Source organism: Lynx canadensis, chromosome D4 (assembly GCF_007474595.2).
Source record: "Lynx canadensis isolate LIC74 chromosome D4, mLynCan4.pri.v2, whole genome shotgun sequence".
NCBI lineage: Eukaryota > Metazoa > Chordata > Mammalia > Carnivora > Felidae > Lynx > Lynx canadensis.
In genome coordinates this window covers 39,348,283-39,366,472 of record NC_044315.2, presented here as the reverse complement: position 1 = coordinate 39,366,472, position 18,190 = coordinate 39,348,283, and the positions used below count along the sequence as shown (strand labels likewise).

At 37.6% G+C, this 18,190-nt stretch overlaps 1 protein-coding gene across 5 annotated transcripts in view; it reads left to right on the top strand.

The window, feature by feature from the left end:
• NFIB (nuclear factor I B) overlaps positions 1-18,190 on the top strand; it is a 240,665-nt gene that overhangs the window by 125,069 nt on the left and 97,406 nt on the right. For all 5 annotated transcript variants that reach the window (XM_030293500.1, XM_030293497.1, XM_030293496.1 and 2 more), the window contains exon 3: positions 8,763-8,816. In XM_030293500.1, coding sequence (XP_030149360.1) covers positions 8,763-8,816 — 54 coding nt within the window. The remainder of the gene's footprint in view (positions 1-8,762; positions 8,817-18,190) is intronic.

Genomic DNA, 18,190 nt, shown 5'->3' with positions numbered 1-18,190 from the left:
GCAGGTTTCTTGGTTTCCAAGAAAAAAAAAATGTATTACATAGAATAGCTGAAATCTACAATGTCTCCCAGATGGGAAAGACAGAACATACATCTCATCTTTTCCTACTGGATCTGGCTGGGCTTTGGAAAGTACTTCATCGTTTTCATGTGGCAAATTGTATTGGCCAATTGTTCCTTAAAGTACGCAGTGGCGAGTTTATCTAATATTATGAGATATGGGCAGCATTTATGAAAGATTATAAATCTTACAACTCTCTTCAGAAACTTAAAATACAGCTGGAGATGTTTTGCTTCCAACAAACATGCAATCTTCACAAAATTGGAAAAGAAATGTTTTGCATAAATAATATCTTGGTTTATTCCTCTCTAGTGAAAGAACTATTTTTTTTTTTTTTTTTTTTTTTTTTAGTCAAAATCATGCCATAAAACTCCTCCCTCCACTACACTAACACCCTTGCTCTGTATTTATATTTTCCTGGTGCATTAAAAAAAATTTTTTTTAAGTATGCCAGATTGCTTTGCCTTGTTTTTAAAGATAGAAAACTGGATTTGCTCCCAGGGACTCTTTCCCTAACTAGGCCAGTTTAAAAACTAAACAAGGATTGAGTCAGTTAATTAATTTAAATGAGATTACAAATCAAAAACATATTACGCAATCTTGATTTAATTACCACATTTTATTTACTTAATTGAAAACACACTGTAGAAACTTAGCAATCCTGACAATGATCAGTATGGTATCTTTGCATTCTATAGGCTGAAGGCTTCGAGGGCAAGAAGTGTAGACGATCCTGGTTGTGACCTTTGGTTCACTCAATCCCTGGATCAGTAAAGAGTCATTGAACTTAATCTTAGGCCAGAAAGGTCAGATACGATTATCCCTGCTTTCATTTGTGAGGTTTTGGTGCTAGTTAATGAAGCAGTGCAAACCTCTGGTCAGAGATATTGGCAGGTTTAACACTTTTTGTGCAGGGGTATTTGTATCCAAACTGGTCAATAGTCTCCTCCTGTGAACAGGTTTAATTTGCTCGCATCTGGTCATGTGATTTTTTTTTTTTTTTTTCCTAAAATTTCAGTGGCCTCTGTCTTTCGGCTAATTCCTTGTGGACAAATTTTGGTCCTGAGCCCAAATAAATCCTTAGTTTAATCCTTGGGATATGGTTCTTTAAACCTAATCACCCTGCTAAGCAAAAATGTGGCTCTTAAAAAGAAAGTTTAAAAATGGAGCTAGTGGAATGTGTAGGAATAAGGAATAGAGGATATATTACATATCTCCTCTCTTGTTTTGTATTTTCTTTGGTTAAGTTAATTTCTCTGTAAGGACGTTCAGCATAGCAACCTCTTTTAAAACGATGAGCTTTGTTATATTGAACACATAGTTAAAAATCTGTGTTAACCAATAGAAAGGAAGGTCTGAAAGTATGGGCCTTTCGATGGGACATAATCTAGATTACAAAGCATGATTTAAGAATATATAGAAAGCCATGTTTCCTGAATATTATTTTGATTCTGCCAAACGTATTCAGAGAGGTTTGATTTCTCTTCCCACTCAGGACTGGGTTTAGACCAGGGTGTACAGATTCAGCAAGAGCATTTCAAGGACTCCATTAACAAAATGCCAGAATTCATGCTTTTCGTGGGTTAACCAAGTTTTGCAGTGAAGTGGATGCCATATAATGGGATGTCCTATTGAGAAGAGAAGAGAGGCAGAAGCAGAAAGACAAGGGAGAGCAGGAGAGACAGAAAATGGGCAGGCATTTCCCTACACATTTACATGCTTATGAGCTACAAGGAAAGCACTTAGTTTTCCTATGTTCTCTCTCTCTCTCTCTCTGTGTATGTGTGTGTGTGTGTGTGTGTGTGTGTGTGTGTGTGTCATTCTAATAGACATTTAATAGAGGAAAAAGAAAATTTTATTAAACTATAGTTGTGTGTGTGTGTGTGTGTGTGTGTGTGTGTGTGATTCCAATAGACATTTAATAGAGGAAAAAGAAAATTTTATCAAATTATAGTTTTGTGTCACCCCAATTGATAAAACAGTCCTCCATTTAAACTGAAGCTGTATCGTGTTTTAACCATGCTGGAGAAAAAGATGGTGAATTATGGCATCAGAATTGCAATTCTATAAAGCAAAGTCACTGTAAATCCTGGGGAAGCAGTCATTGCAGAAAACAGAGTTGCAAGAGTGAGGCAGTGAGGCATAAGCCTTGAGGCAGAAGAAGCTAGAAGAGGGTGAAGGAGGTTTGCCCTACGAGAATAGTTTTCTCCTCCTCCCCTTTAAAAAGGTGCCTAGTCTTGTCTTATTTTCTTGTGTCCCTGTTATAAAATGCATGCATTTGTATCCCTTCCCTCAGGGTTTTGCTTGTTCCTTACATCTTGACTTTTCTCTTTCGTAAGTGATTTTTTTCTGGCATGCTGTGTATTTGATTTGTAAAAATATACTATTTTAGTGTGTTGGTAATTAATGTTTAGGAGAGAAAGAAGGGGACCATTCTAAGTCTTTAAAAAAAATCTCGTGGTATTCTTTAGTTGACAATGGGCTATTTCTTTACCTGCTTAAAGCAAAAAGAATATGACAAAGGGGCCTTTATCACATGATGACTAATTTTAGTTCTAGCAAGAGGCTATCTGTAGGTTAACAGGTTACGATGTGGGTTTCATTTACTCTTCTGATATCCCTTGATATAAAAGCCATATTGTTATGGAATCATAGAATTTTAGAGCTAGAAAGGACCTGACAAGTTACCTTGTTCCATCCATTCTTTGCACCAAAACGACTGTAAATTCAACTCCCGCCTCCCAAATTTGGTTTTCCTGTTGATAGTGCAGTCGTGGTGTCAGAGACGAAAATGAATTCCTGAAATGCGTTTCATCCGGGAGTAGAAAGAGAGCTAATATATAAAGGTCATTAAAGGCTTCTGGGCTTGCTTCCTGGACCCTCACCAAACATTTCTTCCCTTTGTAGGAGAGCACCAAAAATTACTTTCTCACTCAAAATAGTGTCTCTTGCCTACCCCTCCCATTTCCAAATACTTCTTCAGAACTGAGCCTTAACATCGGGCCAGGAGACCTGGTCCCGGGGAATTGTATACCTAACCCTCCTCCGCCTTTTTTTTTTTTTGCCACAAAGGTTATATCTATTTGACTTCTACTGTATGTTTCTGCCCTGAGGGACGTGCCTAGTCTTTCTTCTTTGCACACTTCATAGTTTACACGCCTGTTGTTTTTTGCTCATTTGGTTTACTCAGCCACATGTTGGGCCCTACATCACTGTGTCAAAGATTAGGGCTGTAGGGCTAAGTAGGTCAGCATCCGGGCCTTCATGTATTTTAGAATCTAAAAGGGATGTCCTCAATATGGAGGACTTGGGGGAGGAAAAAAAAGGTGGGGGTGGAAGGTGAAGGCTTGGAGGCATCCAGTGTAAGTGACACATGGGGGGAGCAGAAGGCCAAAAGAGGACCGAGGGGTTGGTAAGGACCAGAAGGTACCTGGAATGGCCTACTGAAACATTTGGAGAGTTTCCTGTGAGTATTTGGAGTACCTGTAAAGGTTTTAGCTGTGAAGTAGCTTAATCAGTTTGGGGTTTTAAAGAGATCACCTTGGTAGTAGAATAAGGTACTAGAAAGATATGAGATCCGATCTGTTCATCTTTGAAGACCCTGCCCATGAGGTCCCTCCCCTCTGATATCTTCTATGACACACCCTCGCTCATCCTTCCTAGGAAGAACCAACTGTTTGCTGATCTTGATATATATTCATTAATAATACCTATCATGGTGTATTATATTTTATTTGTACATTGTTTCCTCTTTGGGAAGAGTCTGAGCTCTAGAAAGCATACAATATGTGTGCTTCTTGTTGGAACAGTATTTTAAAGGGCATTATTATACATTAAATGGAAATTTAATAAGCATGTATTGAGAACTTACTATGTCCCAGACATCAGTAGCTGGACTACCAAAGGTGTCCCATGAATCTTTCTGAATCACATCTAATTGATGCTTACAGTAGTGACCTTCAAAAAATTTTCAGTTTTGATGATCTGCCCCCATCAGGTAATTGAGCTCATCAACCTCAGAAAGTTAGTACTCAATAACAAACATGGAACAGGTTATTATTTGTTTATTATCTTATATATTTAAAAAACCTTTTATTGGCCTTCCAGTAGATTATTAGTAAAACTTGAGATTTAGAGTTGTCCAATCTTTTGAAAGCATCAATTAGTGTATAGATTTTAATTATGTCTAACTTAGAATAGCTAAGGGTTTTTTAAATTTATGAAAAAGATTTTGAATGTATTGGTAAACGGTGGGAAGGAGGAGGGAAGTTAGGGGTAAGGTAGAGTTCCCAGAAACATTTAATCTGCTGAAAGATCCCTTGGCTGTGCATGATTTTAAGATTGTATAATACCCACTCAAGGGGTAGTGTGTCTGAATGGGTGGCCCATGGAGAGAACATATGTTTCAAGAGTTGCCATGTAACTTTGGACAAATCATTTAGGTCACTTATATATCCCAGGATTTTCCTTAAAATTGGGCCATTAGGGAAACTGGCCCCTGTTTAGGTAAAGTTTAGATAGTAGAAGAACCATAAAAGGCTGACTGCTTTTTAAAAGGGAATGGAACAAAAGAATGGAAGAAAAGTTGGAAAGGGTCATTTGGAGATGTGAACCTTTTCTTATTTCTGGGGGAGGAGGAATGGATTGAGTTTATAAAGTAATTTAGGGGATGCCTGTGTAGCTCAGTCACTTGGGAGTCCGTCCGACTGTTGATTTCGGGCCGGGTCATGATCTCATGGTCCATGGGATCAAGCCCCGCATTGGGCTCTGCACTGACAGTGTGGAGCCTGTTTGGGATTCTCTCTCTCTCTCTCTCTCTCTCTCTCTCTCTCTCTCTCTCTCTCCCTCTCTGCCTCTCCCCCCTCACAAATAATTAAATGGACTTAAAAAGAAAGTAGTGATCTAGAAATGGATTCATTAACTATTTTCTTCCAAGAAGAAGATATATGTTTATTTATACTTTTAAAACATAGAGAATGGGCTAAAAGAGATTTTTGTAAGTATGTAATACAAACTATTTCAGTTGTACATTATGTCCGGTGAAGTCAGAAAGAGACAAAGAAACGTAGAAGGTCTAGATTAAGATCAAGGAAGAGAAAATAAAATGTGGAGGGTATGATGGAGGACTGGTTTAGGTCTCCTGCCTGCAAGGTCCGTTCCCCTCTCTTGTTTTCCACTGCATCCAAATTGATCCTGGATTCAAGACCCAATGTGCTGGGCAACTTACAACCCCTATTCTTACCAGTCTTGCTCTCCAAAGACTTCAGTCTTCTGGAAGGCAGTCTTCATCAGGTGGCTGGTATTTACTGCCTTTTGAGTGTGACAGCTCCTGAGAGTCTTGTGATGGTAGTGCCTGCCTCTCTTGAGAAGAGAGGGGGGCTATAGCATTGACATGGGAATTTTCAGTGGGCACACACTCTTGTGGGATTGAGCCCCACATCAGGCTCTGTGCTGATGGTGTGGAGCCTGCTTGAGATTCTCTCTCTCGCTTTCTGTCTGTCTCTCCACCCCAGCTCATCCTCTCTTTCTCTCTCTCAAAATTAAAAAAAAAGGAATATTAATCATTTTTTTAATGTGACCTCTGTGTTTACTATCTTTCATTTACTGATTGTATAGAATGTGCCTGGCCAGGGCTTGATGGTTTATATAATAAAAGCTTTGCAACAGCTCTATGAGGTAGATAGTACAAAAGTTTTAAATATCAGGCCCACAGGGCTCCAAGAGTGAAGTAATTTTGCACAAAAATCCCACTACTAGTGAGGAACAGAACTAGAATTCATAATAACATATTAAGAACACACACACACACACACACACACACACACAGAGGACTTGATGATGGAGGTGGTTGAGTAAAACCTTTGGGTGTAGAGTAATGTGACCTGGGTGGTGAATTGGAAGGGTTTTAGATGTGGTCTGAATAATTCCTTCTCTGAAGCTAACCACAATAACAGTTCTTTTTGGTTTCTCTGCCAACTGTGACTTTCTGGTTATTTCCTTTTCCAGCAGTTGGAATTAAGTGACCAGTATAAGGTGCCGTGAGAGTTAAGAGTAGATTATAGCCTTAGAATTTACAGTCTGAAAAGTAAATGTTCACTGGCTCACTCCCTGAGGGGGCCCTCTTCTATGTTTTGGGATCCAGTATATGCTATTTTCCTTCATGAGAAGGCACAGACTTTGGAATATGAGGGAAAATCTTCCATTGTGTGCCAGTAAATGCCAGATCATTTTAGAAAGTGGAATTCTTATGAAAAGCAAGTGTGTGACTCAAATTTAGTGTCTTCTTCAGTTTTCCCTCAAATACTTGTGGTTTTTTTAGTAATAATATTATTTTCAAATGAAGAAGTTGGTGTGCGTTTGTTGGAAATGGGGGAAAGGGTAATTTGCAGCAGAAAAGAATAGGGTTTCCCAAGTGGGATATTGTGGTAAAAGGGCTTGCCATTGTTCTAGCTGAATACTTTCTTGGGAGTAGAAGAGACCTTCATTCTTTAATTGACCTAAGTTTTAGTAGCCAGATGTTGGGAAAGAGTTTTGTGGTGCCATTTTGAAATTGATTTAAGGAAACATGCTAAGGCTCACAGAGAGTCGACAACTCCTGTTCCCTGAGGACAACCTCAACTGACCTCATGTTGTGTCATCAGGAAGGTGGCATTAGCCACCTTGAGGGATGCATGTTTAGACCTCCATAAACGTGAAGTCATTTTAGAAGGAAAAAGAAAATACGAAGAATCTCTGGTCAGTGGGTATGTTAATAATAATAAGTAGGAACTTCTCAAAATGTTAGAGTCACTTGAGAAATTAAACTGGAATGTACTATCGATATTGAAGGACATTTGTCAGAAGAACTCAAGGCAGAAATAGCTGAAGCCGTAGCAAAATAATGTCATTTATCATTTTTATGTAACTATCATACTCCATGCCTGGAAACCGGCCAGTATTATACCATCTTTTATAGGAATGTAGAAAGAGAAAGATTGATCTTCGAAGTTATAAGTCACTGAGTCTTGCCTCCCTTCCAGAAAAAGCCAGAGTATTCATGAGAGATTAGAGAAAAGCATTGTAGAGGATACCCAACTCTGTGCCTGTCAGCAGGAGACACTAGCTGAAACTCAGACTGCAGGAGTAACCCTTACCAGTTTCTTTACTTCCATTTCGGGAAATCAGAAATGAATTGGAAGATAATGTGGGAATCCGTAAACATATTTGCTAAGATTTCACGAAAACTATCCTAGGGAAAAAAAAAAAAAAGATGAAGGAAAACGGATGAAGAGGTAGACTTCTGATCTCAGCATTAAATCTGGTGAACAGGCATGAGGCAAAGCACAAAAATAAATCACCAAGTTTTATACGGTAAGAAGCTAACAGGATGCCCTTGCATTTAGCAATCGAAGCAGCAATTGCCGTATGTTAATCGCTTACACGGAAGAGCAGAATAACCCTGCTGAAAAAAACCAAACAAAACAGTGTAAGATTTTTCTGCTTAAACGAGACTGGATTCCTATCTTGGCTTAGGTACCATGGCAGGATTTCAGGGAAGAGACTTATCTAGGGCCACCTATCAAATTTTGTGGGCATGCATTATCCAGTTCAAAACTGCCTTCTCTAGGCAGGCAAGCAAGGCGGCTGAATCTGAGCCTGTCATTCCTCTGGCATCTACCGAAAGCCCAGTGCGTTCACAGCCACGAGCAGAGCAGCACCCCCGCACACTGAGGGAGACACAAAAGGGGTAGACAGAATCTCTGCTTCTGCCTTGGAGCATGCAATTTAGTTGGGGAGACAAAACTTAAATACTAGAACCAATAAAGGAAGATTACAAAGCAACCTGCAAGTAAGTGTATAATAACATGGGGCCAAATGACACAGATAAATGCAGAGGGGACACGGAGGAAAGAGGAGTGAGCAAAACACAACGGTGTTAGATTAGCTAGGAAGGGCGTGTTGCCTAACTGTAGTATCGCCTCCACGTTGCTTTCCCTACAGAAAGCATCAATGAAGAATAACGTGGGATAGGAAATTCAGATATACTACATTGATCTTTTTCTCCTTATCTGCAGAGTCTGTCTATCACAGATGGAAATTAAATTGATCCAACAATTTGCTCTCCACAAAGCTCTGTTAGTTTCTACCTAGTAATTTATGCTTTTCTTGGGCGTTTGCAAATCGATTGCTATTATGGGATGCAGGCAAATCTGGGCCTGGATCCAGTAGGTTGGGAGATTATGGGAGTGGATATGTGTGTATGCACGTGAAATCCTGGAAAAACAGACTCTCGTTTCTATCTATTATACTCATGGAATAAAAACATTTTCAGGTTCTTAAAAGCATGTTTAATTACACTCAGGTTGCATTTTTAGGGAATGTATCTGCTTTATTTCATATTGCTACTGACAGGCCCAACCTTCAAACCACCTTCACCGGCTTTGTGGCCAGACCTTTTGTTTCCAGAAAGCCTTGCTCCGTCCTGAGAAGATGATAGATCTCTACTCACCACCCCCCCCCCCATTTGACATAGAAATATGTATGGACATTCATCTAGCTTGATAAATAAAATGTTACCGCTGAAAGGCTTGGGAAAGTATACTTTATTTCAACACTCAGCTTCATTGTTGGGCCTTAAATTTTTTCTTTAAAGTCCGTTTGAGGATTGTGAAATTCTTTCAAAACAAATTAAAAAGAAAACATTTTCTGTGATTTCTTTACAGATTCTGGACAATCAGGAAGTCCAAGCCACAATGATCCTGCCAAGAATCCTCCAGGTAAATATGTGTTCCAGGACGTTTGCAATCTAACATTGTTGGAGAACAAAGGTACCACTGTATTGATAAACACCCCATCATTGGTCAGCTGCCTCTTTTGTTCTGGTAGGCAGGTATGATCAGGATGCCAGGTGATTCTGTTTGGGCCCTTCACAGTGGCGGATACTTCTATACGGGCGTCATCAGTCTTAACCGAATCACCGTTTTAATTTTTGTTGGTGTTTCTGGAAAAATGAACATGCACGTATTTTAGTTGTGCGTTGTTCAGGTGCTAAACGTCATTGCTGCTTAAAAAGCCAAAAAACCCTCTTAGTCATCCTTTTAAAATGCACCAGAAAAAGTAAAAATTTCCATACTCTTATTATAGTTTATCAACCGTCATTACTTTAAAAGGAGGGGTGTGGTCGTGGTTGGGTATGTTTTCAGGGAAGGGTTTTTTTTGCGAACGAGTTTTTCTTCCATAAGGTTTTTATTGGATTCCAAGAATCAGGGAATAATGAAAGTCGGACTTTTCCTTTAGTATAATACATGCCAAATACCCTCTTTATTTTCAGAAGTTGTTCCAGATCTGAAAATGGGCTTTTATAACTTGGCTCTCTTCATAGTTTTGTTGTTCCTAAATCTGAACATACAGAATTTGACATTGATTTGGGAGAGGTTTTTTTTTTTTTTTTTTTCCTCAGGACGTAAAACTTGTCAAAGCAGGGTTTCTAATATTTCGTTATCGTAAGGATTTTGGTTATATCTGTAATTTTGGTAAAAGAGTGCTCTAGGAATAACAAAAACAAAACAAAACAAACAAAACAATCCACACTCACCACACGTGCCCTCTACTTCCCAAAATAATCTGATCTTTTTTTTTTTTCCATTGAAAATAAACCAAAACATTTATGAAAGGTAATAATAAAAGTTTCCTCAGGGAGAATTAGTGTCAGGTCCTTAACTATTCGATCTCCCTTGTCCTAATGCTTTGCTAATATGAGGTGGAAATACCTGAAGAATCCCCAACGTGTAAGAAAATATGTCAGGCCAGTCTTGTTTTAAAATGATGTTGGAAAGATACAGTAGGTAAATACGCAAGGAAAAGTGTGAGGTCCAAACAATATATTTTTTATTTCTGAGTCTTGCCTGTACTTTGTTCTTCATTTTTATCTTAGAAAAAATATATTTTTCCAACTACATCTTAACCTGTGTGGTATTATACAAAACCTTACTGTTGGACAGAAATGACATATAATTCAAAGGTAAAAAGTCCTAATTAAATATAGGTTGAAAAATGTACCCTAAGTTGAATTTTCTCCACTTTTTAAAGTCAGAATCCTTCAAAATTCCTACAGATCAATAACAAAACAGGCAAAAATCACAACAGTTTTAAATGTAATTTCCAGTTAAATGTATTATTTTATTTTTTGGGTTGGTGGGAGATTAGAACCAAAAAGGCAGACTATTTTGAACTAATAAATTTTGTCAGAAATTTTCTGAAGTTGAGAAAATTTCATTAGCTTATAATGTCTTTAACTCTCCTAAAATTTCTTCTTTTCAGCTGAGTAATATTTTCTCTGCATAGCATGATAACCCAAAGTGAATTGTGTCCAAACATTTTGTAAAAGCTTCCTCACTCATTTTACAAAGAATGGGGTGGGGGAGGGTTAATAGAAGAAAAGTGGATAAGTAATGTAAGTCAGTCAGACTAAACAAAGGATATGTTCTTTGCATTTGAAATTGATAAAGCTGTTATTGTTTGAAATTCATTTCTGAACATGTACAGAAAGAATTACCCTCACTTAAAAATGTTCTGTACTTAAGCTACGTTCTGTACTTAAGCTGAATAGTTGTTGAATTGTTATATAATGTCAGAATTTGATTTTTCAGTATTTGTCAAGAAGCTTGGTTAAATTTTTTTTTTGCTACCTTCAGCATAGCACATCTCTTAAATCATCTGTTTGCATATAATATGACAAACAGAAGTAATCAAGGTAGGACACCTCTAATTTTTTTCCCTGTTAAATTTTCTTTGGAAATCAAACCTTTTTGAGAACGATGTCTTAAAATTGGGATGTTGTAGATCATACTATGATTAGTTGGATGTTGTATATACTTAAATGGCACATCAATTACCAGTTTCTCAGGTAGAATATAATAAAACATATATGATACCCAAATAAAATAAAATAAAATTTGATTTTTCTTTAATGATTCGGAAACATTCCATCATTTTAACATACATTGTGTATCATTGTATTATGCACCTGATCACGGAGATTATTACGGAATCTGGTTTGAGGAAAGTAAGAGTTTGTTCTGGAATGCCTTGAAATAAATCAAGCCACTAGGAATATAGAATGGTTTCTAATCTGAAATGTGAAAAACCTGAACTTATTAAGGTTTTGTTTTCAGTCAGTTAGGATAAACTATACATATTATTGAAAGCTCTTTTCATTAAGTATAAGCATGTTTGGTATTTTAGAGCCTAATTTATCTTTAGGAGGCTTTTTCTTTGGCTGAAATGTGAAATCTGCAAAGTTTCAGAGGCAGGATCTCAAAAAGGCACAATGCATTCATGGGAAAATTCAGTCTATGACCATAAACAATGAAACAATCACTTTGCTGCTTGTGTTGTTATAACAAAGAGAAGCTAGCTAAACTTTGGAAAAAGGTCTCTTTGAGGGCTAACACTTTTCCTACAACCAGTCGTTTTACTTGGCGGGGGGGGGGGGGGGGGGAAGCCATGCGGCGGCCACCATCTCCTTCTCAACAGCTTGGGAAGAGATGGCGAAAATTCAAGTCCTTTTGGAGGTGGAAGCTCTGTGAAATCTGTTCCCCACGGGAGATGTGAAGGTGGAATCCCAATCAGTCATGCATGTGTCTGCGCACAAATCGAACCCCCCTCTAGCTTGGCTTTTCTCCAGCATCAGACATGACTGTCTGACACGGAGACCACTTCCCTGCTGATTCAGAAGAACTTCTGAAGGGTGACCTTGAAGCTCTTCAAACTAGTCTGGATGTCTTCATATAGGCCTTTAATTTCTTAACTTGTGCTTCTTGTTTGGGTTTAGAACTTAGTGAGGAAACTGAGCATAAGCAAACAAAAGCAGCACATTTTTGCAAGGAGGGATATTTGATATTTGTTATTTCTAAAAGCATATTTGCAGGGGCTTATTTTTATTACTTAAACATTAAATTAAAAAAAAAATTTAACGTTTATTTATTTTTGAGACAGAGAGAGACAGAGCATGAACGGGGGAGGGGCAGAGAGAGAGAGAGGGAGACACAGAATCGGAAGCAGGCTCCAGGTTCTGAGGCATCAGCCCAGAGCCCAACGCGGGGCTCGAACTCACGGACCGCGTGATCGTGACCTGAGCCGAAGTTGGCCGCTTAACCGACTGAGCCACCCAGGCGCCCCTAAAATTTTTTTTTAATGTTTATTTTTGAGACAGAGAGAGAGACAGACAGAGTGTGAGTGGGGGAGGGGCAGAGAGACAGGGAGACCCAGAATCTGCAGCAGGTTCCAGGCTCCCAGCTGTCAGCACAGAGCCCAACGCAGGGCTGGAACCCATGCACCGTGAGATCGTGTCTTGAGCCAAGGACACTTAACCGACCGAGCCACTATTTTTTTTTACTTTAAAAAGCCGTTAAGCAGTTTATTGCATTTCCTTATACTATCTGTGGTTTAGTATTTTGTTTTTATTCTTCGTTACATGGTGGGATGGGCACTGTAATCTTTTCAGGGCTAAGGTGCTCTAAAATTCTGGTGGTGTCCAAGGATATGACATTGTTATTTTAGTCAAGAAGCACTAGACCACTTATTTATTTATTTATTTTTTTGTGATACACATTTTCTTTGTTTACAATGGGGTCGGAAGTAATATGTTTATATTTAGTTACTTCTTTTTGAACATTAAATTAATCCCTTCTAAGCCACGGAACTCTGCATCTTCTCTCAACTATAGCAAATAACTGTTTGGCCCAAAGGAGAGTAAACCACTAATTTAGGGACTTAGACGCTGTCCTAATTTTCTTTGTGATAATTAAAATCTCCATTGTCACTTTCACGAAATATGTGATTGAATGGCTATCTTTTGAAATTAGCTTTGACTTAACCCTGTTGTTCTGTGTCTTAATATTCCCTGAGCTGCGATCTTTTAGATACCCCAATCTCAGTCACTTGCCTAATGCCCGAATAGTTAATAGCCAAGAAAAACAAGGCAATCTGGAAATTGGATTTTGCCTCTAAGTCAGCTAGTCGCTGACACCTCATTTTGGAATTTAGGAAGTCTGTAGTTATGTGGGGAGCTAGCTCTCTCTTGGCTGGAAATACAACAAAGAAATACTGGACTTTAGGGCCATTTTTGCAAATACTACGATGAAAACTTATGAAGCGCTCTAAGTATCATTAACCAGAGCCTTCTCAACTGGAATGACATGGCCTTATGTTACTTTTCTTTTTTGAACATCTTATAGGGTGCTTGTGCTATTTTGTCTGTTGATTGTCTGCATGTACTCTGGCCAAACCTCTGGAAATCATTAGGATCATATATTGGGTGAATGTCAAATAAACTACTTTATATCCTCTCTGGAACAAGGATGGAACTAGATAAACAATTGAATACATTAAACAAGGAGTATCTATTAACTATAGCAATATTCTCATCTGACATTTAAGAAATTCTTTATTATGTATATAAATATAAATAAATATATAATATAACATAATATAAATTTAATTAATTTGAAATGTAGAAATAAATCTATATAATAAATATATTCCACATATCAGAGAGAGCATATGGTATCTTTTACTGTCTGATTTCTTTCACTTAGGATAATGCCCTTGAGATCCATGTTTTTGCAATTGGCAAGATTACCTACTTTTTTATGGTTGAATAATATTTCATATATATATTACATATATATGTATATATAATATATATATATTATATATATATACACACACACACACCACATATTCTTTATCCATTAATCCATAGATGGAAACTTAAGTTATTTTCACATTTTGGTTATTGTAAGTAATGCTGCAGTGAACATGGGGATATATCTTTTTGAATTATTGTTTTCGTTTTTGAAAATAAAAACCCAGAAGTGGAATTGCTGATCATGTAGAGTTATATTTTTAGTTTTTTGAGGAGTGTCCATACTTTTTTCCATAGTGATTGCACTGATTTACATTCCCACTAACAGTGCAGTGGGCTCCCTTTTCTCCATAGTTTTGCCTGCACTTGTTATTTCTAGTCTTTTGGGTAATATCCATTCTAACAGGTGTGAGGTAATAAATATCTCATTTATTGAGGTTTTGATTTGCATTGTCCTGATTATTAATAATGTAGAGTGTAGAGTATTTATTCATGTACCTGTTGGCCATCTGTGGGTCTTTTTTGGAAAATGTCTATTTAGGTCCTCTGCTCATTTTTTAAATCAGAATTTTTTTTTTTTTTGCTCTTGAGTTGTATGAATTCTTCATATATTTTGGATATTAGCTGCTTATCACATATATGATTTGCAAATACTTCTCCCGATTAATAGGTTGCATTTTTTTTCTGTTAATGGTCTTTTTTCCTATACAGAAACTTTTTTTGACTGATGTAATCCCTCTTGTCTATTTTTGCTTTTATTGCTTTTGCTTTTGGTGTCAGATTCAAAAAATCTTTGCCAAGACTGATGTCAGAGAGCTTACTGCCTATGTTTTCTTCTAAAAGTTTTACAGTTTCAAGCATTACATTCGAGTCTTTATTTTGAGTTAATTTTGTGTGTACAGAAGAAATAGTGGTCCAGTTTCATTCTTTTGCATGTGATGGTGCAATTGTCCCAACACTGTTTATTGGAAAGACTGTCCTTTCCCCATTGTGTATTCTTGGCTCCTTTGTCATAAATGAACTGAGTGTATATGTAGGAGTTTATTTCTAGGCTCTCTGCTCTGTTCCATTGATCAGTGCGTGTGATTTTGTAACAATACCACACTTTTTTTTTTTTTAAGTTTATTTATTTTTGAGAGAGAGACAGAGCATGAACGGGTGAGGGGCAGAGAGAGAGGGAGACACAGAATCGGAAGCAGGCTCCAGGCTCTGAGCCATCAGCCCAGAGCCCGACTCAGGGCTCGAACTCACGGACCGCGAGATCGTGACCTGAGCTGAAGTCGGACGCTTAACCGACTGAGCCACCCAGGCGCCCCGACACACTTTTTATTACTATAGCTTTATAATACAGTTTGAAGTCAAGGAGTGTGATGCCTCTAGCTTCGTTCTTTCTCAAGATTGTTTTCGCTTTTTGGAATCTTTCATGGTTGCATACGACTCTTCGGACTGCTTGTTCTATTTCTGTGAAAATTGCCTTTGGAATTTTGATAGTGATTGCATTGAATCTGTAGATTCCTTTGGGTAGTATGAACATGTTAACAATATGAATTCTTCCAATCTGTGAGCATGGAATATTTTGCCATTCATTTTTACTTCATCTATGTCTTTCATTGATGTCTTTTAGTTTCCAATATACAGGTCTTTCACCTCCTTGGTTAAATATATTCCTAGGTATTTTAATTTTTTTGGATGCAATTGTAAATGGGATGTTTTCTTAATTTCTCTTTCTGATAGTTCACTATTAATATGTGGAAATGCAACAGACTTTGAGTATTGATGTTTTATCCTGCAACTTTACCAAATTTGTTTGTTCTAATAGGTTTTTTTTTTTTTTAGGTTTATTTATTTTTAGAGAGAGAGGCAGAGAGAGGGAGAGACAGAATCCCAAGTGGGGCTTGAACTCATGAACCGTGAGATCATGACCTGAGCCAAGATCACGAATTGGACACTTAACTGACTGAGCCACCCAGTCAGGTTTTATTTAACCTATTAAATAAAAGTAGTAGAGTGGGCATCCTTGTTTAGATCCTGATCTTAGAGGAAGAGCTTTCAACTTTTCACCATCAAGTATATTATCTGTGCACTTGTCATATATGGCCTTTATTATTTTGAGGTATGTTCCCTCTGTACCTATTTTGTTGAAAGTTTTTACCATAAACAGACATTGATTTTTGCCAAATGCTTTTTCTGCATCTACTGAAGCGATTATATCATTTTTAACCTTCATTTTGTTAAAGTGGTGTATCACATTGATTTGCAGATGTTGAACCATCCCTGCATCGCTGGGATAAATCCCACTTGGTCATGGTAATGATCTTTTCAATGTAGTGTCGAATTTGGTTTGCTAATATTTTGTTGAGGATTTTGCATCTATGTTCATAGAAATATTTCTTTTCTTCTGACATCCTTTTCTGGTTTTGGTCTCAGGGTAAAGCTGGCCTCATAAAATGAGTTTGGAGGAGTTCCCTTGTCTTTTATTTGTTTGAGAGGGATTGTGTTAGTTTTTTTTTTTTTTTTTTTTTTCTTTTTGGGCGGGGGGACTGGCAGAATTCTGCTGTGAAGCTGTCTATATAGATGTTTGTTGGGAGGTTTTTGATTACTTATTCTATCTCCTTACTAGTAATTGATATGTTCAGATTTTCCGTTTCATCGTGGGTCAGTCTTGGTAGGTTGTATGTTTCTAGGAATTTATCCATTGTTTCTAGGTTATTCAGTGTGTTAGCGTGTAATTTTTCATAGTAGTCTCTTAAGATCCTTTTTATTTGCACCATCAGTTGTTTCATTTATTTCTGCTCTCATCTTTGTTATTTCCTTCCTTCTGCTAACTTTGGACTTTGTTCTTCTTTTTTTTCTAGTTCTTAAGGTATAAAGTTAGCTTGTTCATTTGAGACATTTCTTGTTTCTTGAGGTGGGCATTTATCACTATGAACTTCCCTTACAGAACTGCTTTTGCTGCACCCCATAAATCTTGGTGTGTTTCATTTCCATTTTCATTTGCCTCAGCGTATTTTTGGATTTCTCTTTTCATGTCCTCTTTGATCCATTATACTGTATATTAAGTGTATATAAGGATATGCTGATCTTGCATTTAAGAAATTCTCTAAATAATAAAAATTTTGCAGTTGATCTCTCCCCAACTCCATTTTATAGGTACTGAGATTAAAGTCAACAGAGGGTTGTCATGAAACTAATGAAAACCAACCAAATAATTATCGATAAAGCTAGCTCAGCTCTGTACCTGTAGTTATCATTTGTTGGAATCAGTAGGGCCCATATTTGCTTGACTTCTCACTGATGTCTCCAGAACTTAGAATTTGGGACAAACTTTACTCTCTAATAGTTACAGAAGTAATATAACATTTTTCTTTTTGCATGTGAAGGCACATACATTTTTCATAGGCCCCGGAGGAGCTCATAAAGCATGTTTTGTCTTAGAATATGATGTTCAAAGTCAAAGAAAAGAAAATTTACTTGATTTTTTAAAAAAATCATAGCCTATTTACTCCTCAGTAAGTTCAGACCCACCCATTCTCATGTTCTCATTTACTGTATCCATAAGAATCAAGCATTTTTTTTAATAGAGAAAAAGGCACGATTTCATGAAATTTAGAAGTAATTTTAAACTTTGGCATTAGACAATATACAACAGAATATAAACAGGCTTTCTATTCATGGAAGTATAAATAGAAATACAGTGGAAGGATGGTTAACTGTGGTAAGGCTTGACATCGTAGGTAAACCTTTAATGTAATTTTAGAATGAGGTCTTGTACAAGTCAGTGCAAAAATAAAAGGATTTTTTTTTGTAACAGATTTTGTTTCAGAGACGTTTTTCCTTTTTATCCTCTAATTTTTTCAAGATATCACATTCAGTAAAGTTCTTAAATGTTCAAATTTAGAATAGAATTCAGAGTAAAGGAGTAGAAGATTAGGAATGCGTTTTCTTGGCCAAGTCCTCTTTAAAAATTTTTTAAAAATTTTTATTTATTTTTGAGAAAGAGAGAGACAGAGTGCTATGGCGGGGGGTGGGGGGGTCGCAGAGAGAGACACACACACAGAACCCGAAGCAGGCTCCAGGCTCTGAGATGTCAGCACAGCTCGAACTCAATGAATGTGAGATCATGACCTGAGCTGAAGTCAGACACTTAACCGACTGAGCCACCCAGGCGTCCCTTGGCAAATTATTCTTAAAAAACCAGAAGGGCGGGGCGCCTGGGTGGCGCAGTCGGTAAAGCGTCCGACTTCAGCCAGGTCACGATCTCGCGGTCCGGGAGTTCGAGCCCCGCGTCAGGCTCTGGGCTGACGGCTCGGAGCCTGGAGCCTGTTTCCGATTCTGTGTCTCCCTCTCTCTCTGCCCCTCCCCCGTTCATGCTCTGTCTCTCTCTGTCCCAAAAATAAATAAACGTTGAAAAAAAAAATTAAAAAAAAAAACAAACAAACAGAAGGGCACATCGCCCTCAGCTCCTTATTTTTATAGGCTGCATATGGGTGCTTGGGTACAACC